General features: G+C 36.7%; 1 protein-coding gene across 1 annotated transcript in view; it reads left to right on the plus strand.

Annotated features, from left to right (window-relative positions):
• Positions 1 to 25,332, plus strand: part of adgrg2a (adhesion G protein-coupled receptor G2a) — a 27,896-nt gene continuing 2,564 nt past the window's right edge. The window contains exons 1-26 of the mRNA XM_056450263.1: positions 1 to 704; positions 914 to 961; positions 1,069 to 1,136; positions 2,566 to 2,658; positions 2,745 to 2,782; positions 3,100 to 3,230; positions 3,493 to 3,610; positions 3,714 to 3,745; positions 3,831 to 3,884; positions 3,987 to 4,054; positions 4,194 to 4,237; positions 4,687 to 4,720; positions 4,806 to 4,840; positions 4,911 to 5,038; positions 5,136 to 5,247; positions 6,775 to 12,374; positions 14,382 to 14,598; positions 14,674 to 14,830; positions 15,342 to 15,506; positions 16,334 to 16,456; positions 16,550 to 16,595; positions 16,678 to 16,784; positions 19,461 to 19,585; positions 19,726 to 19,997; positions 20,080 to 20,179; positions 23,545 to 23,828. Of these exons, the coding sequence (XP_056306238.1) occupies positions 14 to 704; positions 914 to 961; positions 1,069 to 1,136; positions 2,566 to 2,658; positions 2,745 to 2,782; positions 3,100 to 3,230; positions 3,493 to 3,610; positions 3,714 to 3,745; positions 3,831 to 3,884; positions 3,987 to 4,054; positions 4,194 to 4,237; positions 4,687 to 4,720; positions 4,806 to 4,840; positions 4,911 to 5,038; positions 5,136 to 5,247; positions 6,775 to 12,374; positions 14,382 to 14,598; positions 14,674 to 14,830; positions 15,342 to 15,506; positions 16,334 to 16,456; positions 16,550 to 16,595; positions 16,678 to 16,784; positions 19,461 to 19,585; positions 19,726 to 19,997; positions 20,080 to 20,179; positions 23,545 to 23,828 (8,890 nt within the window). The 5' untranslated portion in view covers positions 1 to 13. The remainder of the gene's footprint in view (positions 705 to 913; positions 962 to 1,068; positions 1,137 to 2,565; positions 2,659 to 2,744; positions 2,783 to 3,099; positions 3,231 to 3,492; positions 3,611 to 3,713; positions 3,746 to 3,830; positions 3,885 to 3,986; positions 4,055 to 4,193; positions 4,238 to 4,686; positions 4,721 to 4,805; positions 4,841 to 4,910; positions 5,039 to 5,135; positions 5,248 to 6,774; positions 12,375 to 14,381; positions 14,599 to 14,673; positions 14,831 to 15,341; positions 15,507 to 16,333; positions 16,457 to 16,549; positions 16,596 to 16,677; positions 16,785 to 19,460; positions 19,586 to 19,725; positions 19,998 to 20,079; positions 20,180 to 23,544; positions 23,829 to 25,332) is intronic.

A 25,332-nucleotide genomic window follows, 5' to 3' on the forward strand; every position in this document is an offset into this window, starting at 1 on the left:
AACAACAACTCCAATGACTCCCAATACAGCAACACATCTCACATCAGAAACTTCTTCAATGACTCCCAATACAGCAACACAACTCACATCAACAACAACTTCAATGACTCCCAATACAGCAACACAACTCCCATCAAGAACTTCTTCAATAACTCCCAATAGAGCAACACAACTCATATTAACAACTTCAGTGGCTCCCAATACAGCAACACAACTCACATCAGAAACTTCTACAATGAATCCAGATACAGCAGCACAATTCACATCAACACCAACTACAACTTCAACGAATCCCGATACATCAACCCAACTTCCACCCGCATCAACTACAGCTTCTTCAATGAATCCAAATACATCAACACAACTTCCCCTCACATCAACTACCACAACGCAATCAACTATTACACCTTCGACTCAAGCTCTGACAGATTCAGATGTGAATAACACAACTAGTCTGTCAGACATGTCATCTCCTTCTTCAACCTCACCAGTGTCTACCACAACCCCTCAAACTACCCAGACCACATCAATATCTGCCCAGACTCTTTCAAGCATTAGCCAACCAATCAGTGAATCCGATACCTCAGATACAACAACCAACAGCGCAACAGCAATCTTTTCCGCTGCACCAAATGTTACAACTCAAGTAACCAATCAGACGGCGGTTCTGCGAACAATGACGAATAATGATACATTAGTCACAGGTGCGGCTATTATCACTGCCTTCTGATTGTCTTTTTCCCCCTTCATTTTCTGAAAAAGACAGATGGTTTCTATTTCGGTGATAATTACAGGATGTTAAATTAAATTCCTTACCTTCATTCTCTCATTCTGCCACATACTACATAATTTATACATTTTAAAATTAATCCTAATGGTTCAATGCTTTGATGTGTCTTTCCCTTTGTTTCAGACCCATTCGTGGCACAGTGTAACTTTTCCCAGTACTGCAGTAATGAATGTAAGAAGGAGAACATTTCTTAGACAAATCTTATTTTATTCAGAGGAGACATATTTTAATGTGGTGATTCCTGGGAATGTGTAAAAATATCTGTTTTTACTTCATAGCTTCATATTACTGGATGCTTGTGGAGGTGAATGGCTCCAATTTGACAGAGAAAGGAATTAAAATTTGGGTAAGAGCAGATTTTTATAACAACGTTTATAATAATATATATTCATGATAGTTACAGTTGAAGTCAGAATTATTAGCCCCCCTGAATTATTAGTCCCCCTGTTTATTTTTCCCCCAATTTCTGTTTAACTAAGTGTAGATTTTTTTTTCAACACATTTCTAAACATAATAGTTTTAATAACTCATTTCTAATAACTGATTTATTTGATCTTAGCCATGATGACAGTAAATATTATTTATTATTACTATAGTTTATGACAGAAAGGTTCTCATTTGTCCATCTTCTTTTAATATATAGGCTTTTTTAAACCAGTAGACATCTTAATGTCATGTCCATGGCGTGATTTATGCACGTGATGTATGCACTAGTTTTATATTAGTTTATATTGGTTACGTGGCGGACATTGCGCTCCCTCGCTCTCGTTAACATGCTTAAATACCTGTGCCTTATGACAATATAAAAGCTGTTTAAGTCCTCGTGTATGAGATTTAAGGTTTAGGACTCAGCTGAAGTCTGTTCTGAAAATAAAGTGTCAGACTTGACGTCATTCGCTATGGTTTTTAATGATGCGCGACTCGCATTGACAGGTGAAAATCCAATCTACCTGCTTACACTGCAGACACAAGGGCACGGATCCGATTCATATCGGATAAATTTCCACATATGAACAAGACCTGAATCTGATTTGAGTAAAGCGGAATCCATGTGATTTGTTCCTGCTAACATGCTCATGGGCCATATACGATCTCTGCCACATGGGAGAATAAAATCAGAATTGAGTCACTTGAACAGTGCAGTGTGAATGCGGCCAAAGTGACATTTACAGGCTTAACTAGGCTAATTAGGTTAACTAGGCAGGTTAGGTTAATTAAGCAATGTATTGTATGACGATGGTTTGTTCTAGACCAGGGGTGGGCAAACTCGGTCCTGGAGGGCCAGTGTCCTGCACAGTTTACCTCCAACACTAATCAAACACACCTGAACAAGCTAATCAGTGTCTTCAAGATCACTAGAAATCCATAAGCAGGTGTGTTTGATTAGAGTTGGAGCTAAACTGTGCAGGACCGAGTTTGCCCACCCCTGTTCTAGACTATCGAAAAAAAAAATAGCTTAAATGGGCTAATAATTTTGACCTTAAAATGGTTTTTAAAAAGGTTTTTTAAAAAAAATCAAAGGGGGGGCTAATAATTCTGACTTCAACTGTATATAACATTTTGTAATATTTAAATTAGGGGTGCCCAAACTGCATATTTTAGTTCCAACCCAACTTAAACACACCTGAACCAGCAAATCAAGTTCTTTATAGATTTACTAGAAACTTCCAGGCAGGTGTGTTAAAGGAAGTTGGACACCCCTGATTTAAATTTACTGCAATATTTTCATTGTGACATTTTAATTTTTTATTCTCATGCTTTCCCCCTATATTCAGTTTTCAGATGTTTTTAATATGAGCACCTGCTCTGCTGGATTTTCAGTAACAGGAGTTAAAAATACATCATGCCAACCTAGCATAGTCTTTGTGGTAAGTCTTATTTGTTTCGGAGCTTAATGTTTTGATGTTGTCCAGCATTGAATAATTATAAATATATATATTTTTTATATACATAGACTGCTGAGGTTAGATGTGAAGACAAGCAGAATATTCAGTAAGTCAAACCAAAGTCTCTTAACTACACAACAAAAATGTGACCCTGGAACAGTGTTCCTCAACCCCTGGGCCGCAGATTGCCACTATTCCTTGAAACGTCTACACCATAAATTAAACATGCACCAAAATTCATGGAAGTAAAAAGTGTCCATTACTTTACCATTCTGAAGGGCCTTTTAAATGTGGAGCAATTATATTTGGAATGACCCTTCAATATGATACCCTTTAGATGCAGATTTATCCCATTTGAAATGCAGCAATGTTCTCATTCAAATTCAACAATAAGTGACGCCACTACTGCCTCCATTCCTGCAGAGCAACCAATTGCACTGTGCTGCTACAGTTGAGCCAGCCGGTGAATAAATACATCCTCCACAGCCTGATAGAAAACAGGACTACAGACCCATCAATCCAGGTCCAGCTTCTGGGAGACATTGAAAGAGTGGGTGAGTATAGACAAGCGCATAAATTTGGACTTTATCAAGCAATTTATATTCAGCTTTTAGGAACAGTTCATACAAAAATGAAATCCACTCATCAATTACGTATCCATACGTCAATCTAAAAATGAAATGTGAATGCATACTAGGTCTGTTAGGCTACAAAATGAATCTTAAAGCACCATAAAAGTGATCTATATGAGCACATAACATTGATAGGCAGCAGTTTAAAAGATAGTCTCACTGAATGACTAAAATTCCTTAATAGGAAAAGGCCTTTGTCCAGAGCCCAATATTTCAGCCCCTGGAGGTGTTTTTTTGCATTGCACATCTCCAATGTCTTACGATGATGTCTGCAAGAGCCAAGAATATGTCAATGTCACATGGTAAGATGTACTGCTCATTACAGACTTGACATACTTGACATGTTAAGAAGTTTATGTGAGATCACACTATTAATTCTTCTTTGTTTTCTCTTTCTCGCATTAGCTCTTATAATAACTTGATTGCTAATCAGTCCAGTGAGTGTTACTTCTCTTTAGATTTACTTTTGGCCATCATTACCAATAATGGTATCACATTTAAAGTTATGTATATTTTTTGTAGAAGATGACAAGCAAGTCACAAGCAATTGTACGTGTTATGGGGCTAACGATAATGGTAGGTGAATGGATATGATGTACATACAGTGTAAATATATACAAGTGTGTGTTGTGGACTAATCAGAGGCTCTCTCTCTCTCTCTTTCAATACTATGTTTAGAGACATATTATGCTGTTCGTCTAAAGATTGAAAGCCCAGATGTGAATTTCACCTACGTTCAGAACATGGTGAGTCTCTAAAAATTGTTTTAGTGAAAGGGTAAGCAAAACATATTGCTATTTAATAAAACTGGCACAACAATGGAATATAACAATGACTGACAAAATATGAATACTGTTTTATTAATGTTATTTCTACATCCAATAGGTTGTACGGTTGAGCAATCCCTGTAGCGGATCTGGAATAACAAAGTATGTATGCCATTGCTACTAAATCAGATCATACCTAATTTTATTAGTTTTATTTTATTATTATTTATGATAAATGAATAACAACTGACAAATGATGTATAAAAGTTTTAACTAGATTAAATTATTGTTTTAATTTATCACTTGTTTTATCTTGAGTCTCATTTTAAATACCTCTAACAGGACTATTTGGTGTATATTGTATTGATACACCAATTTTTATTATGTGTGTAGTGTAAATCATGATTAAAAGTCATTTAAAAATGAAATCAAACAAGACACACTCTAATATATGAATATGTTATTGTGATTTAAAAACATTTGGGATCAGTAAGATTAAAAAAAAAAGAAATTAAGGCTTGTCAATAACATTAAATAAATAAAAGTGACAGATTTCTGACCACAAGTTATTATTTAAATGTCTGTATGGCGTTCATTCTCTTTGTTCACAGATCTATGTGTAATTCTTCTTCTGAACTGTACCAGGTAAACTTCCATTGTTTCCAATTTCAGTAAAATAATCTTATTGGATGAACATTTTTCTGTACATGAAGTTCTTGATGCTTTGCAGGGAATGCACTTGGAATGTTTTGGTGAAGCAACAAGGTATGTGTTACTACAATGTATGTCTGGAAATTTTACAATACATCAGATTAACCTGTCTATTTTTCCTCAGGCTATACTCATGTATGCTAGCTCTGCAGCTGTCAAAATCACTGGATGTTTGTACAGTTAGTAAAGCTATTCGCATGTCTTGGATGAACAGTATCAACATTAGTTTTGATGGTCCTCTTAGAAGATTAGGTAAGTGTTAAACTGTATGTACAATTATTCCTTATTTATCGCTCATTCAAGTGGTGTAAACAGTGAAAATGCCATTTTCTGTTTCTCTGCCATACAGCCATATGTCGGTCGCCCAATGTCTCAGAAACCATTCCTTTGAATTCCACACTTACTTGGGTCTCGGTTGACAATTACTTGGATATCAATGACATCACAGACAATATGACATGGTAAATATTGTATTAAGTCCAGTTTTTACACTATGCACATAGCATTTTTGTTTCCAATCAGCTATATTTACAAAGGTGCATTTGTATATTTAAGCCAGATGGCAAGATTATAGAAATGTCACCCACAAAGAACAACTTTCAAATGCAATTCTGAATTTTTGGCAGTGTACAAATTACTGATTTGTGTGGCTGGACCAATGTACTTATTTATTCTAGAGCAGAACCAACCAGTCAGATATTAATTTTAAGTTTAGGACTGCATTTTTTGTATTGAGAAACATTCTTATCAGCATATTTTTGCTAAAATCTTTGGGCTATTTAGGTAAGGGACAATCAATTGCTTGCCGACTCTGCATTAAAGAATTATAAATGCACAACATGGAGGCAAAGAACCACCCAACATGCAGTGGAGCCTCCGCAAAGTTCATTCAAAATCCTCTAACACATGGCAAGCCGTTGATTATGCCACTTATTTCATGGTCATTTGCTAAGTTAAAGGCTGATTGTGCTCTTTGCAGTGCAGTATTTTGACAGAATTTTCGTCAGTTATGGAATGTTAAGTCTCCTAGTCCCCTTTTTGAATCCTATTTGTTTTTGCATAACATTAAATAGTAAACATATCGGGACCGTAAGCAGCTGTTCAAATATAAGTGCGTTTCTAATACATGAAAATGAAGGCTCCACCACTCTCACTGAATTGCTATGGTTACTGCTAAGGTTTAGGGGAAGTGCATTTATTTCTAACTGTCCATTCACACCGAAAACGGCGAAAGCGTTAATGTAGCTGGAAGTCATTAATTTTCAATGGGAGCCAGCGGCGATTGGCGGCGAGGAGCAGCGCGGCGCTTCTTCGCCAGTCTAAAGTCAACTTTAGGGTAATGAGCTATGACGTGGTTCGGCGGCAAGCAATTGGAATGTAGAAGTCTACCGCTTGAGAGGAGTCCAGAGAACACAATCTTGTGAACTTTGGTTCCGACCACAGTTGTTCCCAAGGGTTTGATTATTGCGCCAGAATTGTCACCAGATTTCCAATTCTTTACAATGTTTTCTGACAAGGACAAACATTTAAAAAAGTTACAGCAAAGTTACTGATGTGCATTAATGTAATTATTTTTTTCTTTAAAAAAAGCGGGAATCTCATGCAACAATATAAAACAGAATGTTTTTATGCAGGAATATAACTGATTTGATGATATGCTGCAACGGCTCCTTTAAATACAACATCAATGTTGCAAATTTTAACGCTATCGCCGCTGGAGCTGTTAAGGCAGACAGTCGCCAGGGCGGCCAGAGTGAACTTTAATGCTCTCGTCACCTTTGGTCTGAACGCACAGTAACTGTGATCAAAAGTGACTGGAAGTACTTGTGCATAAAACCAAGGGTGTAATTTTATTGCACACCCTCAAGCCAATCAGAATCAAGAATTTCAACCTACAATGGAATAAGATTGTTTGTTTAACAGGAATGTTGTTCTAGGACTAAAAAGAGTGCTCCAAATGAACTGAACACTTCTGTTCTGTTTTCCAGTGCACAGGGTCAAACGTTTGCTCTTCTTTTAAAAGACAGCTGTGTGATCTTCCCTTCTGAACCCTACACAACTCCCAAAACAAGCTCTGGAAGCAGTGCTGCATTACCAAACATCATTTCTCCATTAGTAACTACCACTCAAACACAGACTGCAGTCACAGCATCTACAACGATCTTAAACACTCATGATACACCACTCAATAGAACAGTATTAACATCTCCTACATCCATCAACAGTAGAGACTCTCAAACAAACAATGTTTTATCTAATACAACAAGCCTACCGCTCATTCCAGCACCAAACAATATGACATCCTCAGCAGTTGGTACACTGGTCAATACAACAATTACACAAAACAATATGACATCCTCAAATATCAGTACAACAGTACAACAGACAGCAGTCCCATCAGTAAGTACAACAATACAACAAACAACAATCCCATCAGTCAGTACAACTTCTACCCCAAACAATTTAACATCCACACTGACCAGTACAACAATACAACAGACAACTGTACCATTGGTCAATAGCACAGGTGCAGCAAACAATCTAACATCCCCATTGACCAGTACAACAATACAACAGACAACTGCACCATTGGTCAACAGCACAGGTGCAGCAAACAATATAACATCCCCATTGACCAGTACAACAATACAACAGACAACTGCACCATTGGTCAATAGCACAGGTGCAGCAAACAATATAACAGCCCCATTGACCAGTACAACAATACAACAGACAGCAGTCCCATCAGTGAGTACAACAATACAACAGACAACAATCCCATCAGTCAGTACAACTTCTACCCCAAACAATTTAACATCCACACTGACCAGTACAACAATACAACAGACAACTGTACCATTGGTCAATAGCACAGGTGCAGCAAACAATATAACATCCCCATTGACCAGTACAACAATACAACAGACAACTGCACCATTGGTCAATAGCACAGGTGCAGCAAACAATATAACACCCCCACTGACCAGTACAACAATACAACAGACAACTGCACCATTGGTCAATAGCACAGGTGCAGCAAACAATATAACACCCCCACTGACCAGTACAACAATACAACAGACAACTGCACCATTGGTCAATAGCACAGGTGCAGCAAACAATATAACACCCCCACTGACCAGTACAACAATACAACATACAACATCCACACTAGTCAATACCTCAGGTACGCCAAACAATGTAACATCCCCACTGACCAGTGCAACAAATCAACAGACATCAACCCCACTGGTCAATACATCAGGTGCACCAAATAATATAACACCAAACAATATAACATCTGCACTGACCAGTACAACAATACAACAGACAACAGCCTCATTGGTCAATAGCACAGGTACACCAAGCAATATAACATACCCACTGACCAGTGCAACAAATCAACAGACAACATCCTCATTGGTCAATACCTCAGGTACACCAAACAATATAACATCCCCACTGATCAGTATAGCAAATCAACAAACAACCTCAGAGATCAGTACAACACATACGACATATGATAAATCATCTCAAATTAGCAATTCAGCCGGTGCCACATACAATAATACAACCCCAATGGTCAGTACAATTAATACAATTATAAATATAACAATTTCAACAAAAAGTAAAGAAGGTACAGAAAACAACACAACAGCCTCAATGGTCAACATAACTGATACAACACTTGAAATAAAGATTCCAACGGTCAATACCGAAGCTACAGCAAACAATACAACAGCCTCTGTGGTCAATACAACAGATAATCTAAATGAAAAAACAATCTTGGTAGTCGGTACAACAGTACAAAAGACAACAACTGAACCAGCCCATACAACAGGTACACCATACTATGAAACAAACTCAGTGATCACTACAACACAGACAACATATAATAACACATATATAGTTGGCAACACAACAGGTTCAACACACAATATTACACCCCCAATGGTCAGTATATTGAATACAATATCAAATATAACAACTTCAGGGAGTACAGCAGGCGCAAAAAACAATGAAACAGCCTCAATGCTCAGCACAACAGATACAACGATCGATACAACAACAACGGTCAATACAACAGATACACAGTACGATAAAGTATCCTCAATGGTCAGTACAACAGTACAAAATCTAACAACCCCATCAGTCCATCCAACAAGTACACCATACAAAGGCACTACCTCAGTGGTCAGTACAACAGACACAATGAATGATAAGACATCTCTAATTGACAATACAACAGGTACAGCACACAATATTACATTCTCAGTGATCAGTTCAACACATAAAACATATGATAAAACTTCACCTGTGAGCAATACAACAGATCTGATACCCAATATTACAACCCCAAAAGACAGTACAATGATTATGACAATAAATGTTACAACCTCAACAGAGAGTACAGCAGGTACAGAAAACAATGCAACAGTCTCAATGGTCAGCACAACAGATACAACACTCGATTTAACACCCCCACCGGAGAACACAGCAGGCATATCAAACAATATTACAACTTCACATGTTAGTACAGTAGGCCCACCAAACAGTACAACAACATCAATGATAAATACAACAACCCAACCAGTGAGAACAACAGCAACAGCATTAAATATGACAAAAACACAGTATATCATAACAGATATAACCCTTAATAGAACATCCTCACCAGTCCATACAACAGGCAGACCTAATGGTTCAACAACCTCAGTCAGCACAAGTGATACAACACTAAATGTAACAACCTCACCTGACAGTACAAGAGATACAACACTTGATGCATCAATTGTCAGACCAGATGTGCCACAAAATAACACAACCTCTCTAACTCAAGCAACAAGCACACCACAGAGTATAACACCATTACTGGACAGTGCAACTACAAAGGGACTTAGCATAACAACAGAAATTACAGCTAACATAACAGCCGTACCAGTACATTCAACAGATGCACCACACACTATAACATCTTCATCAGTCACAATAACAGAAACCACATTCAATATTACAACCCCAATGATGAGTACAACAGCTATACCACACACAGTAACAACCTCATCAGTTGAAACAACAGGCACACCACACAGTACAACTTCGCCAATGATCAGTACAACTAATATAACACTCAATACTCAAACCTCACTGGTCAGTGCAACAGAAATGCCACACAATACAACGTCATCAACAGATATGCCATACAATGTAACACCATCACTGATAATTACTACAAATGCTACACTTGATGTAACAACCCAACTAGTCAACACAACCAGGACACCACACAATACAACAACCACATTGGTCAGTACAACTGGTACAACACTCAATACAACAGCCTCAGCAGTCAGTACAATGGTCACACCAATCAATAATACACCATCATACAATAATACAACAGGTACACCGTTAAAAACAACTACACAGATAAGTAGAACTCCCATTACACCTGTTGCACTAAATTCAACAGTCAGACCTCAAATGACCAAGCCTTACACCTCAACCACACTAGATCATACAACAGTCACACCATTCAATACAACAGTCACACTTCTCAACTCTACAGTCACATCACCCAAAGCTGCCGAATATGTGACACAATCTAACACAAGTAGTTCTTATTTCTCTGGTGTAACAAACAAAAGTACAGATGTTACACAGTTTAATATGACACAGTATAGCACAAAACTTGGAAACACTAATCCTCACGGTTACCACAACACAACCGAAACTCCACATGCTACACAATATATCACAACTGCTCTTTCCGAAAATGCAACAACCTTAAATGACACAACCCTAGCTCACACAACAGACTCGCAAATGAATGTAAACAAATCTTCACACAACACAACTCAGTCAACTGAATTTAATACAACAGACATTCCATTTGTGACTACACAACTTCTGAATAGTTCTACAATGGAAACCATACATGCTAGAGGTAATGCCACAACAGATACACACCTTAACAGCACTACAATTGATTCTCTTAACTATACAACTATTAAAACAACACGTTTTACAGATGTTACTTTAAACGTAACAGATTCCCCATTCAACACAACACAATCAAATACAACAGACTTGGCTATAAACACAACAGATATGCCAGTTAATGTAACTCTGAACACAACAGATTTATCATTCAACAAAACACAATCAAACAAAACAGACTTGGCAATAAACACAACAAATATGCCAGTTAATGTAACTTTGAACACAACAGATTCCCCGTTCAATACAACACAATCAAATACAACATACTTGGCAATAAACACAACAGCTATGCCAATGAATGTAACTTTGAACACAACCAATTCCCCATTCAATACAACACAATCAAATACAACAGACATAGTAAAAAACACAACTGATACGGTAATGAATGTAACTTTGAACACAACAGATTCCCTAATCAACACAACACAATCAAACACAACAGACTTGGCTATAAACACAACAGATATGCCAGTTAATGTAACTCTGAACACAACAGATTCATCATTCAACAAAACACAATCAAACAAAACAGACTTGGCAAGAAACACAACAAATATGCCAGTTAATGTAACTTTGAACACAACAGATTCCCCGTTCAATACAACACAATCAAATACAACAGACTTGGCTATAAACACAACAGCTATACCAATTAATGTAACCTTAAACACAACAGATTCCACATTCAACACAACACAATCAAATACAACAGACTTGGCTATAAACACAACAGCTATGCCAATTAATGTAACCTTAAACACAACAGATTCCACATTCAACACAACACAATCAAATACAACAGACTTGGCAATAAACACAACAGCTATGCCAATTAATGTAACCTTAAACACAACAGATTCCCCATTCAATACAACACAATCAAACACAACAGACTTGGCAATAAACACAACAGCTATGCCAATAAACGTAACTTTGAATACAACAGATTCCCCATTTAATAAAACACAATCAAACACAACAGACTTAGCAAAAAACACAACAGCTATGCCAATAAACATAACCTTAAACACAACACATTCCCCATTCAATACAACACAATCAAATACAACAGACCTGGCAATAAACACAACAGCTATGCCAATGAATGTAACCTTGAACACAACAGATTCCCTAATCAACACAACACAATCAAATGCAACATACTTGGTAAAAAACACAACAACTATACCAATGAATACTACCAGCTTCAACAAGACTACTGTCAGTCCTATCATAGACCCCAAAGAATCCTCCAATAACACAACAAAAACAACAGAAACTATTACCAGTGTGCCAACTACAGTGTCTGTCACAACTGTTGGTCTCCTTAACACAACAGATTCAGCTGTTAATGGAAATACAATCAGCAATACAACTACTACAATAATCCCAACCACTACTCCTAAAAACATACCAACAAATGCTACCACTATTGACACAACCCCAAGCTCCACTTCCACAACAGCACCTCCAGTTCTTGCTCCAAATTCAACAACTATAAGCAACACAAGACCGGTGACCACAACAACCACCATTCCAAATGTTCCGTCAACTTCCACTGTTACAACGGCAACCACTTCAGGTTTGGCTTTATATATGCTTTACTCAAATATCTGAAACATATTTAAATTGTAATATAGTTAGTGTTTCCTAGAAATATTTGGACACTTAAAGGGATAAGAAAATGTAATATATATTACAGTATTGGGCTTAAATGTATTGATTTCTTTACCAAAATTTACCATAAAATATAGTTAACCATAAAATATGGTATATTTTAGGTATAGATATTTACAAATATGGTATTTACAAATATGGTATTGATACCAAAATATGAAATCAAGTAGCATTATATATATATATATATATATATATATATATATATATATAGAGAGAGAGAGAGAGAGAGAGAGAGAGAGAGAGAGAGAGAGAGAGAGAGAGAGAGACATTTAAAATATATATTGTATAGTTGTTATGTATGTGAGCAATATCACACTCGTAGCAGTGCAATGTGGCTGTAAATCGGCACTTGTGGGAGGCATTAGTGGTTAGTGTCCCATTAGTGATGATATGCACCTACACCGCACTGCTACGAGTGTGATATTGCGTTTATACAACAGTTCGACGGCATAATTATGTGTATAAAAAGGAAAATCAAACACGGAGTCTCAAAACCCTTTTGTAAGAGGAACTACTTTCTACCGCCATTCATTCACATCTGCAGCTGATGTCAGAACCGCAGAAACCGTTGCTACTTCACCAATGTCATTTTAGAGCCAGTATTTGAATGATTTTCTAGTGTAATTTAAAAAGTGATGACAAAAAAGGTGATTTTGCTCACATATTAAGATTATAAGAATTATGAAATGCCATCTCAATCTACAGAGATATCTCCCAGTATTTCTCTGTTACAATCAGGAGATCACAAAATTACTATGGTATAAATGCAGCACTACAACATACAAAAAAGAGAGATCGACTTAGAAAGTCATTTACCTGTGGATGATCTTCTGGATGAACATCGTCAACTCAAAGACATCGTCTTTGCTCAAAGACAGGCTAATTGCCGCCGACACACTGTCTCTCAAAAATTATAAATATTTAAAATAGGCACTATCCTCACAAATAAATGGCATAATTGCAATCTAACAACTACATTCTCAATTAAAAACGCCTGAAAAGTACATTATGTTGCTTAACAGCAGCAATATGTCAAACTGTAGAGTGTCCTCTGCTTGGTGCTGTATGTGGGCGGAGTAACACACAAGGGTGAAGAAGCTGTACGAGTGCTGTTACTAGCAGAATATCGCATGGCTATCAGCCAATCAGATTCAAGAACCAGACAGAACTGTTGTATAATTGTATGTACATTCCACTTAACATTTTGTACCCAGTGCAACAAAAAATAGTTTGATAATGAACAATTATTCAAATGATTAATCATGAAATATTTTATTATTACCAATTAATAATTTGGCTTTAATCAATTGTTCATTCAGCTTTTGTAATTATTTTAAATATTGAAGAATACTAACTAATATTGACTTATTAAACATAATAAAACATGGTGATATCATGATTTCCCTTCAGAAAGTCCCAAAAAAGAATTATATAATTATAGCAATTCTGTTACTACTACACAATTACAACTATTGTTACAATTATAGTATATTGGATCCATAACATAATAGGATTTTTGTGTGTAGTTTTGTAAAACTTACACAACAAATTCCACATTGGCTGTGTGTGAAACTATATACACTCTTGTGGTGGTATTTATTTTGAAAAAGCAAATACAAATCAAACATATATTCTAGTATAGTATTATCATGTGGTATCAGTAGTGGTCATTTCAGACACAGCTCGCTTCATGAATGCCATGTCTACTTTTAATCCATGCAGGAGGTCTGAATTATAGTCTTAATGTTGCACAATCCCATTTTTGCAGACCAAAACATTATTTGTTGATCATTTCTTATTGTTTCATCCTTTTTGAATAAAGCATTAAAGTGTCCAAATGTTTCAAGATTACTGTATATTTCAATGCCATATATTAAACAATATCTGATTTAAATGTCTACATTTTCAGCAACAACTGAAAGCCCAGATGCAGTTGCTGGTAATCTTCTGAATCAAACCCACGATATAGCATCTCTAAACTCAAGTGAGGTGAACCAGCTGGTCAGCAAGCTAGAGAATATTCTCTCTGCACCGAATATCAGTGTGGATCTGGGTCGAACTGTGCTTGGCGTCATCAACAATTTTCTAAACAGCACTTCAGGAACTCTGGGTTCCTCCTCTAACCGGTGAGATGCAAGTTCAACACAACCATTTAATCACTTGTGAAATCCGGTTAGTAAACATTCTATTGTGCTTTGTAGGTTAATCAAAGCTGTGGATGATTTGGCTCTAAAACTTGTGATTCCGGACCAGTTTGTAAACCTTGTATTTGATTCACTCGCGTTGACTGTAGCCAAAGTCGATGGGACCAATTTTAGGCCAACATCCTTCTCAATTGCAGATCCCTTAAACCCACAGGTATGGTCTGAAGCACAGTAAAAAATATCAGTGAATTAGCAGTTTTCCTTAGTTTGTGTTTCATGTTTTTATTTTTCCCATTTATTTATGATTTTGAATTGCATTATGACACCTTGATCTTTCTTCCAACAATTGTTAACAATTGTTAAAAGCGACTTTTATGAACATTTTTAATAGTTTAAAGTGATATATTGTCTGTATTTGTGTGGTAAAATACAGTATAAAACCTTGTATTCTTTATATATGGTTTCTTAAACAATATCTCGTCTCAAACTGCTAAAAAGTCAATAAAAGTCACTTTGTTAATCTGTAGAGTTGAATTTTCAACATCCAAAGCTGAAATAAATCTCCTATAATGCAATTCACAACCGTAAATAAACAGAAAGCATTGCATGAACAACAAAATACGGAACCTGTTAATTAACAAATGTTTTTTTACAGTGCAGAAGTACAACAGATGCCATACCTAAAATATGGTGCATAGTTTTTATATACATTTATGTTAATACAGGTCACAAAATCCCTTCAAAGATCAGTCAGGGCTGTGGAAAGTTCCTCCCCAAACCTGGGCAAAATAACACTGCCTGCATCCCTAACTGAAAATCTCTCTCCAGAGGAACAAAAGATGGCCTCTAGAGTCCAGTTCACATTCTATCAGAAATCCACCTTTTTTCAGGTAATACTGCTGATATATATATATATAATTTTTTCTTCGTATTTTTTAAATTAGATCACATGCTTTCATTAGATATCAAGTACAATTTTTGTACAAAAACAGCTGACGATTGTGTTTAGATGAAGGAAGTGAAGGACACAGAACCTTTTGACCATTCATTCATATGCAGGGCTGAAAATACAAATATTTGTATGTATACAAATATATACAAATATTAGCCATTTTAACAATGGCATTGGTGTGTACATGAACATGAATATTTTCAAAAAATGCAAAGGAAATTCCATTAGAAATATAATTTATTCTTCAGAGCTGTTGGATGCTATATTCTGATTGCAATCGTTTTCAGATAAACTCACAACTAAAGTAGCTCCAATCAATTCCTGACCACATTACATTTAAATATCAGTACACTGAATGATTTATGTTATTTGACAACCTACAATGGTCAGAAATTCAATCAAAACTAAAGGCTTTGGATGAGGTACATAAAAAAAATGAATCCTATGCAAAGGAAAAGTTTGAGAATGAATGGATAATTGTCTTGAAATACAACATCTGAACAAAGACTTTAGGTGTTTAACCATTGTATAAGTGGAATAAATGGCCTTCAAGCCATTCAATTATTAGAAAATAATGCACACTCAAAAACGTCATTACACACATGTGGTGTGAATTATTTTCTAGATCTTGGATCTTAATGAAATATTCCTTACGTAAACACATTATAAGATGCTTCGAAAGACCCTTCACCAAAAAAAAAAACCTGATAAGAGTTGAATCAGCCTCTTTTTTTTAGATTATTCATTGTTTGCATTCATCTACAGGATACAAATCTGAACCAAATGAAGCTGAATAGCTACATTCTGGGCTCTAGCATGGCTAACCTGTCAATGCGAAACCTGAGGGAGAACATAGAGTTTACTCTGATGAATAAGCAGCCTGTTGCGGTATGTGTGCGCTCCTATTTTACTGTACATCATATGTCTCACTGCCACCTGAAAGCTGTCTGATCTTTCTCTTCCTTAACTCTTCTCCCACAGGGAAACTATGTAGCTGTTTGTGTTTTCTGGGATTTTGACAAAAATGGTGAGCTTAAGAAAATATGTGAGCTATCTAGCTTTCTAATTAAGAATGGTCTTGTAATTCCTATGCGTTTTGGATTTTCTAGAAGGTTCAGGAGGCTGGAATAGGGATGGCTGCAGTGTCACGAACAGCAGCACGGAGAACGAAACCATCTGCAGCTGCAGTCATCTGACCAGCTTTGCTGTGCTCTTGGTAAGTATTGCCATTGCTCTGCTGTTCTGCATTATACTGCATTCTGTTATTTTTACTAAAAGGTTTAAAGTTAAGTTTTATATCAGCCTGCCTCAGCCATTAAACAATGCAATCAGTGTCAATTTGATTAAAATGGCCAATCAAATTGAAGTAGGCTGCGCAGAGCACAAAAGCATCAATTAAGTTAAGAGAGCAGGGTAAGACTGCAGTAGCAAAACATTTAATTTATGACAACTGTTTTACAATTAAAATGTTAAGCAACCACAAGTACTATCCAGTAATGCAATCTACATGACTTTTTTGATGTTTGAGCAGGCTTAATTTGAAACTAAGCATAATGGTTTGTACTTCTGACATATTAGACACAAATAAAAGTAGATGTGCACTTTTTAAAAATATAACTACTTACACTACCTGACAAATGTCTTGTCGTCGATCCCAGTTGTGAGAGCAACAAATAATAACCTGACTTCTAGTTGATCATTTGGAATAGTGGCAGAAAGTATTTTTCCAATGAATCATCTGTTGAACGGCATCCCAATCATCACAAATACTGCAAAGACCTATTGGAACCCGCATGGACCCAAGATTCTCACAGAAATCAGTCAAGTTTGGTGAAGGAAAAATCATGGTTTTGGTGTTACATTCAGTATGGGGACGTGCAAGAGATCTGCAGAGTGGATGGCTACATCAACAGCCTGAGGTATCAAGACATATGGGCTGCCCATTACATTACAAATCACAGGAGAGGGCAAATTCTTCAGCAGGATAGTGCTCCTACTCATACTTCAGCCTCCACATAGTTCCTCAAAGCAAAGGAGTCAAGGTGCTCCAGGATTGGCCAGGCCAGTCATCAGAAATTAACATTATTGAGCATTTCTGGGGTAAGATGAAGGAGGCATTGAAGATGAATCCAAAAAATCTTGAAGAACTCTGGGAGTCCTGCAAGAATGCTTTCTTTTCCATTCCAGATGACTTTATTAATAAGTTTTGAACTTATGTTGAGTCATTGCAGAGATGGATGAATGCAGTCGTCCAAGCTCATAGGAATCATATACAATATTAATACTTATTTCACTGCACCATGACTTTATATTCTATACTGTACATTATTTCTGTTAAGTGAGACTAAGTAAAGTCAGATCTTACTGTCCTAATTATATAATTAAAAATCAAGGCATGATCTTATTTTATTTTAGTAAAATAAGTGTAATCTAGAGGCCTTTGCCTTTCATATAAGCCACTTCTGATACCAAATGATCAACTAGAAGTCACGTTATTATTTGTTGTTTCTATAACTTGAATAGGCGACAAGACTTTCATCTAGTAGCATATGTTCTAGTAGCTCAAATAATCAAGTCTGAAAGAGTTTATAACTAGTGGCAAACAGAAAACTTATGATTTTTAATAGGAAGAATAGGAAGCTTAATGAAAAATATTTATATTATGCAGAAAGTGCTGCAACAATAAAGATGTAAATAGTGTTAATTAAAAAGGAATGAAACTCTTACACTGTGTCCTAATAACACGTGATCTGATAAAAGATATTTTTTCCATGTTCAAAGTAGTTTTTGTCCTAACCACTGTGACAGTAACGTTCCTATTTTAGGAACAACAGCAAATAATACTACATGTATGACAATGATCACCTCAGGTACAAATTATGTGCTTTACTTAGTGTTAAATGCTGCTAATATGAGTTTAAATACCATTTAACGTCACATTCATTGCCATATTACCAAAAGCTGCAGCAGATTGTTTACCTCAGAGCTTGAAAATAGAATAACTAGTAAACAGTTTGAAAATGGAAGTCAGAACTGTGCAAATCAACATCAGTCCCTCAGTAACCTATTAATTATGTTAAATAGGTTTAAAATGCATTAATTCGATTAAAACCTTATAATTTCTTCAAGGGTTTCTGTTGTGTCACATCACATTGTAACTCTAATCTTGTCATGTCGCATGTTGTTAGGACACGGTGTTAGACTGGATATCAGTCATGGTTCTTGCTGAACATTAACCTTATTAATCATGGATTAGATATTAATTACACATATCTGTGATGCTTATATACAGTTGAAGACAGAATTATTAGCCCCCCTTTGATTTATTTTTTTTATTAATTTTTTATTTCCCAAATGATGTTTAGCAGAGCAAGGAAATTTTCACAGTATGTCTGATAATATTTTTTCTTCTGAAGAAAGTCTTTTTTGTTTTCTTTCGGCTGGAATAAAAACAGTTTAGAATTTTTTTAAAAACATTTTAAGGTCAAAATTATTATTCACTGTAAGCTATATTTGTTTTCGATAGTCTACAGAACAAACCATTGTCATACAATAAATTGTTTAATTACCCATACCTGCCTAGTTAACCTAATTAATCTAGTTAAGCCTTTAAATGTCACTTTAAGCTGTATAGAAGTGTCTTGAAAAATATCTAGTCAAATATTATTTACTGTCATCATGGCAAAGATCAAATAAATCAGTTATTAGAGATGAGTTATTAACTATTATGTTTAGAAATGTGTTGAAAAAAATCTTCTCTCTGTTGAAAAGCAATTGGGGCTAATAATTCAAGGGGGCTAATAATTCTGATCTCAGCCGTATGCGTGCATTCATGATTCTACTTGCATTCTGTACAATGAATACACTTTTGCATTTTGTTTTGTCTTCACAGGACATTAGCCAGCAAGGTGTAACTGACCGAATGCAGGCCACCATCCTCACCTTCATCTCTTACATTGGATGCGGGGTGTCTGCCATCTTTCTTTCAGTCACTTTACTCACTTACCTCTCATTTGAGTGAGTAGCATTCTCCTTTTCTGTGCTTTTAGCCTCTAAAATGAAACAACACACAGTTGCTCACTCAAAACATTCTATGGTGCATCATATATTGTATAATTGTAACCAAAAAGATGTATTGACTTACCCAATTCTTTCAGCAAAATCCGTCGGGACATTCCTTCGAAGATCTTGATCCATTTGTGCTTTGCGCTGCTGTTCCTGAACCTGGTGTTCTTGTTGGACTCGTGGCTCGCGCTGTACAAAGATGCAGTAGGCCTGTGCATTTCTACGGCCTTCTTCCTTCACTACTTTCTGCTGGTCTCCTTCACCTGGATGGGGCTGGAGGCTCTGCATATGTATCTGGCCATCGTCAAGGTCTTCAACAACTTCATGTCCCGATACATGCTGAAGTTCTCTCTGGTTGGCTGGGGTAAGTTCAGCTATTTAATTAGCTGAGTGGTTCTGTTGCTGTTAATGATTTCTGAATAGATTTGGTTGATGTGTTCTTGCAGGAGTGCCTTTGGCTGTCGTCATTATTGTGATTGCGGTGAACAAGGATAACTACGGCCTCATAAGCTATGGGAAATTTTCTGACGGCACAACAGATGATTTGTAAGTATTCAGTTTGTTTGAAAGTGCTCAGCAGGAAATCGACATTTATGATTCTCAATTGTCTTGTGCAGGGGTGCCAAAACTTTTTCATATAAAGAGCCAAAATCCAAACTTGATTGAGGGTGGTGGGCCGAAGCTAAATATACCAAACTGTTTTACATTAAAATTGCCATGTTACCTTCCTAATTTAATAATAGAAAAAATATATAGAAAAAATACATTAATCATATCAATATTTATAGATATATTTAGGATTTTATAATGTACTTCTTAAAATAAAACCCAATGGAGTTTAGTAAAAACACAATGGAGTTTAATGTTTTTTAATTTACTAAAACAATACATTTTCACTTGATAGTGTCCTAATAGTATTTTTAGCAACGTGCCACACATATATATCTAAAAAAAAGTGTTTTAGGGTTTCATGATCCTTTAAACAATCTGATTAATTCACATTTAACTAAAACATTTAATTTCAGTTCTGCTTTTTTTGCAAACTAGCAAACGGCTATGTAAAATTAGAAATGAGAATCTCTGTTTGAGGGATTCACCCCAACCTTCCCCATCATTTGTCCATCTCTTCTCTGATTGGTTGGTGGGCCCAATCAAAGGTTACCATTGGCCACCTTTTGCCTGTGGGCCCTAGTTTGGGCATCTCTGGTCTTGTGTATGCAAATATTGCAATAATTATTACCAACATACATACGTGCATATCTTTTTTTTTTTAATACACATGCCCTTGCATCAGGGTGCGAATTATTCATTGGCAATAAGGCGGGTCAACTTTTTTGGTAGGTTTTCAGTGAATCAAATGTATCTATTTATTTAAATGACATCAAAATTAAAATAAATAAGACGTGTTTAAGTTTTCTGTGTTTTGAGGGATATTTTAATGTATTATGATTACTTCAGAGGTTACTGTAGCTCAAACTATGCGTCTAATTTTACTTTCCTTTTGGGCTATATGTAAATACAAACACCTATTTTACAAGAAAAGTGTCTTGTGACCACTTACAATATTCATCGCTTCTCTTTATCTGCTGGTTTAGACTGTTGAATGATTCTTGCAAAGACTGATTGGCGCAATTATGTATGAACCCCTATAATGTATGAACCACTGTAGGAATGGTCAAATGTATATTTATATTATCTATTATTTTAATTATTAATATTATTATTTAAGATACAGATCAGGGAAAACTATTTCTCACTATTAAAGGGCTGACCGCCATGATATCTTGTTTAGACATCCTTCGGGGGGGGGGGGGGGGGGGGGGGGTGAAGCATTAATTAGGCGGGTCAATCCCTCCCAAACCCCCCTGTAATTCGCACCCCTGCTTTAATATAATTTAATTTTATCTGTAATGACACATTCACCAGTCTGAGGGCAGGATAACTGGCCTTTCAAAGAAGATCCACCAATTGCAAACCACAGTTTTCCAATCAATTCCCAAAAGACAATATATTTTCCTCTTTGATATACAGTGCTCAGCACGAATGAACACAACATTTTCACTATTAAATTAATCAATTCTATGGGATGCTACACTGTGGGATATTTGTGAAAATCTGATTTATTGGTTTAACATTACATTAGTTAATACCAATGGCGAAATTGGAACTGTTTTTTTTTTTAATCCGTTTTGTTGTTTTCTCAGTTTGAATGATGACAATATAGTTACTTTTGACAAAACATAGCTGGTTTAGGACAATAACAAGTACAAATACTCACAATAACTTCAAACTTTGAGTAAATTGAAGTGTTAGTTCACCCTAAAATGAAAAATTCTGGCATTAATTATTCACCATCATGATGTTCCAAACTCATAATACCTTCAATCATCTTTAAAACACAAACTAAGATGTAATTTGATGAAATCAGAGGACTCTTTGACCCTCCATAGACAGCAAGGGTCATAAAATGTTCAAAGTGCAGCAAGAAACCAAAAAGGTCGTCCAAATATTTCATGTGGCTACAAGAATACTTATGTGTGTTAAAAATTTCTCTCGTGAACATGCATTCTGAAATATTCTGTGAGAAGAAACTGCTAGTAAAGCCATTTCTGTTTTTTGGTTAAACCACTGAAGTCACATGGAATGTTTTGGTTCTTTTCTGGACTTTGAACATTTCATGACCTTTTGTTGTTTTAGTTTGTTAAGTTTGAATTATAACAATATAGTCAATTTTGACCAAAAAAAAAATTTTGTTTTTAGGTCAAGAACAGAGGGTTCTTTAACTCTCCATAGAAAGCAAGGGTCACAAAATGTTCAAAGTCAAACAAGGAACCAAAAAGGTTGTCCAGATATTTCATGTGCTTACAAGAATACTTCTGTGTGCTCTCTCTCTGAAAACTTTCTCTCGTGAACATGCATTCTGAAATATGCATTGTGAAACTGTTGTTTCAAGTTCCCCAATTCACACGGGGCTTCTGCGTCAACGCTTGACAGAAGGCGTGTCTGAAGTTGGGGCTGACACGATCGTCATAGCAGCGTCAGCCAATGAAATTAGTCAGCAATAGGCCACTGCCTGTGCTGGTGTATTTGCATACAGCGATCTGATTGGCTGACGCTTCTGTCGGTGCTTGAAAAGTTGAGCAAGTCCCAACTTCTACAGTGAGCAATGCCTCTGAAGCTTGGCCGACGGATCCACAATGCAGTTCGGCAACGCCTGACGTCACCCATTCAAAGTGAATAGGAAGTTTTAAAGCTGACGCCTCGTGTGAATGGGGCATAAAGCGTGTTCGGCATGCTGTCCCAGGAGAGAGCTCTGAGCTCATAAGATCCTCAGCCCCGGGACTCCCTCCCATTTGTAGGGCAAGAGGGGAGTTTGAGCTAAGGTAGATCTTGAGAACTCCCCTGCTGACAAATTAGGGATTGCTATGGAGAGATATACTGCTGGCTAAGAGCTCATATGTGGTGCCAATTTTGGTTTAGTCAATTCACTTATGTTGCCGCTGTGCTGCCCTATCTAGAAAAAGGGAAGGAGTAGGGGTGGAAGGGGGGATTCTTTAAGGTGAAGATAATGGAGGTATAAAACTCTATTTATAGTTATTTATAGTGACTTAGGAATGGTCTAATTGGTGTGTTATGTGATAGCTAATGCAGGGCCAGCCATGGTCAATCATAGGCACATGATCCTCTTGAAATTAGTTTATAAATAAACTTCACTTGGAGAGCTCTCAGATTTCATTTAAATGTCTTCATTTGTATTCTAAAGATGAAAAATGGTCTCAGGTTTTTGGAACAACAGGAGTGATTAATTAATAACAGAATAGATTTTTTGGCCGAACTAACCCTTTAAATATTATGAGTTTACTATAAGACAGAAATGACATGTGCTAAATTTAATCTTTGCTTTCTTCCAGTTGTTGGCTGAAAAATAGCACAGCATTCTATGTGGCTGTTGTGGCATATTTCTGCATCGTATTTGTTCTGAACATGGCCATGTTTGTGGTGGTGATGATCCATCTGAGACGAATCAAGCGCAGAAACCCCCACAATAACCAGTACCGCAGCGGTGTGCAAGACCTCCGTAGCATCGCGGGACTCACCTTCCTGCTGGGACTTACATGGGGCTTTGCCTTCTTCGCCTGGGGACCTGTCAACTTGGCCTTCACATATCTGTTTTCCATCTTCAACTGCCTTCAGGGTGAGAAACAATATTATGGAGTTTGTTTTAGGAAAGAAAATCTATATAATAAACCAACAAAATACTTTACACATACATTAATATGGAAGGTCGAGTGGCACGGTGGCTCAGCGGTTAGCACTGTCGCCTCACAGTAAGAAGGTCACTGGTTCTTCGAGTCCCAGCTGGGCTAGTTGCCATTTCTGTGCAGAGTTTGCATGTTCTCCCGGTGTTGGTGTGGGTTTCCTCCGGGTGCTCCAGTTTCCCCAACAGTCCAAAGAGATGCGCTATAGGTGAATTGGATTAACTTAATTGGCCATAATGTATGAGTGTGTGTGAGTGAATGTGAAAGTGTAAGGGTGTTTCACAATACTGGGTTGTGGCTGGAAGGGCATCCGCTGCGTTAAACGTATGCTGGAAGAGTTGGCATCCTGCTTTGAAGACCCCTGATAAATAAGGCACTAAGCCGAAGGAAAATGAATGAATGAATAATATGCAAGGTGACCAAGACCAAACGCCTCTAAAACCAAATGTCTGAAATATGATTGTCAACACTCACAGTTGGAGTTTACCATAACAGTCAATGAAATGTTTTTTTTTTTGAATATTTTTGCATATTTGACAATAATAATATAGTAGATAACCATATAAAAACATCAGACGTTGTTTTTAATGGTGACCGATGTTGTAATCAGATGTAATTTGACCTCCCAAAAAGGTCAGCCTTACAGGTTCAAGACACCCTGGAGTACTTTTTTTAACAGATTTGTGTGTGTTAAGCATCATTTAAGACAATATTAGCACCTGTCAGCTTTAATTGTGGGTAAAACTGGATAATTTTGAGCTTTAGTCAGCTAATTTCATCTTCCGGGTTAAATCAGTGACGTAGAGCTCATCTGCTAGTGGAGTGATGACTCATTGGTTCCTCAGTATTATTCATAGCGGAGTTTTTATATCCTATGAGAAGACCCTGCCTCTTAATTATTCATGAGAACATGTGCTTTCCGAAGACCAGGCAGACCTGCCAAGCTGTAAGACCCAAAGACTGGGTGAGACACGTCCGCGAACAACAAGCAGTATTCATGAAGGGTCGTATGTGTTTGTTTCTATGATTCACAGGATTTGTTGCGTGTTTTTCCTCACCGATGCTGTCAGGGCAAATACAGCAAAGCTGTTGGTTTGCAGCAAGTGTTTTTGTCGGAAGAGCTGTACGAGAACTAGAGAATGGCCAACTTTGTCTAATCAATTGAGTTTGTTACTATTCATACACATCACCTATATCTGTGCTGCTGTGTTCGCCTTTTTTTTAAATCCTCCAGATTACTGGCAGGGCTAATGGTTGGAATAGACAAGGAAAGAGACTGCTGCACTGCTATCCACTGTGTCTGCATTCAGACCGGGGGATTCAGGAGGAGAGAAGTCCTTCTCATTTATAGTGTTTACATGGTTATCTTTATAATGATATAATAAAGCGTGTGGTTTTGTGTATATAAAATTACGAATTACAAATATAGCAGGGCATTAA

The sequence above is a fragment of the Danio aesculapii genome, chromosome 24, assembly GCF_903798145.1.
Source record: "Danio aesculapii chromosome 24, fDanAes4.1, whole genome shotgun sequence".
In the NCBI taxonomy this organism is placed as follows: Eukaryota; Metazoa; Chordata; class Actinopteri; order Cypriniformes; family Danionidae; genus Danio; species Danio aesculapii.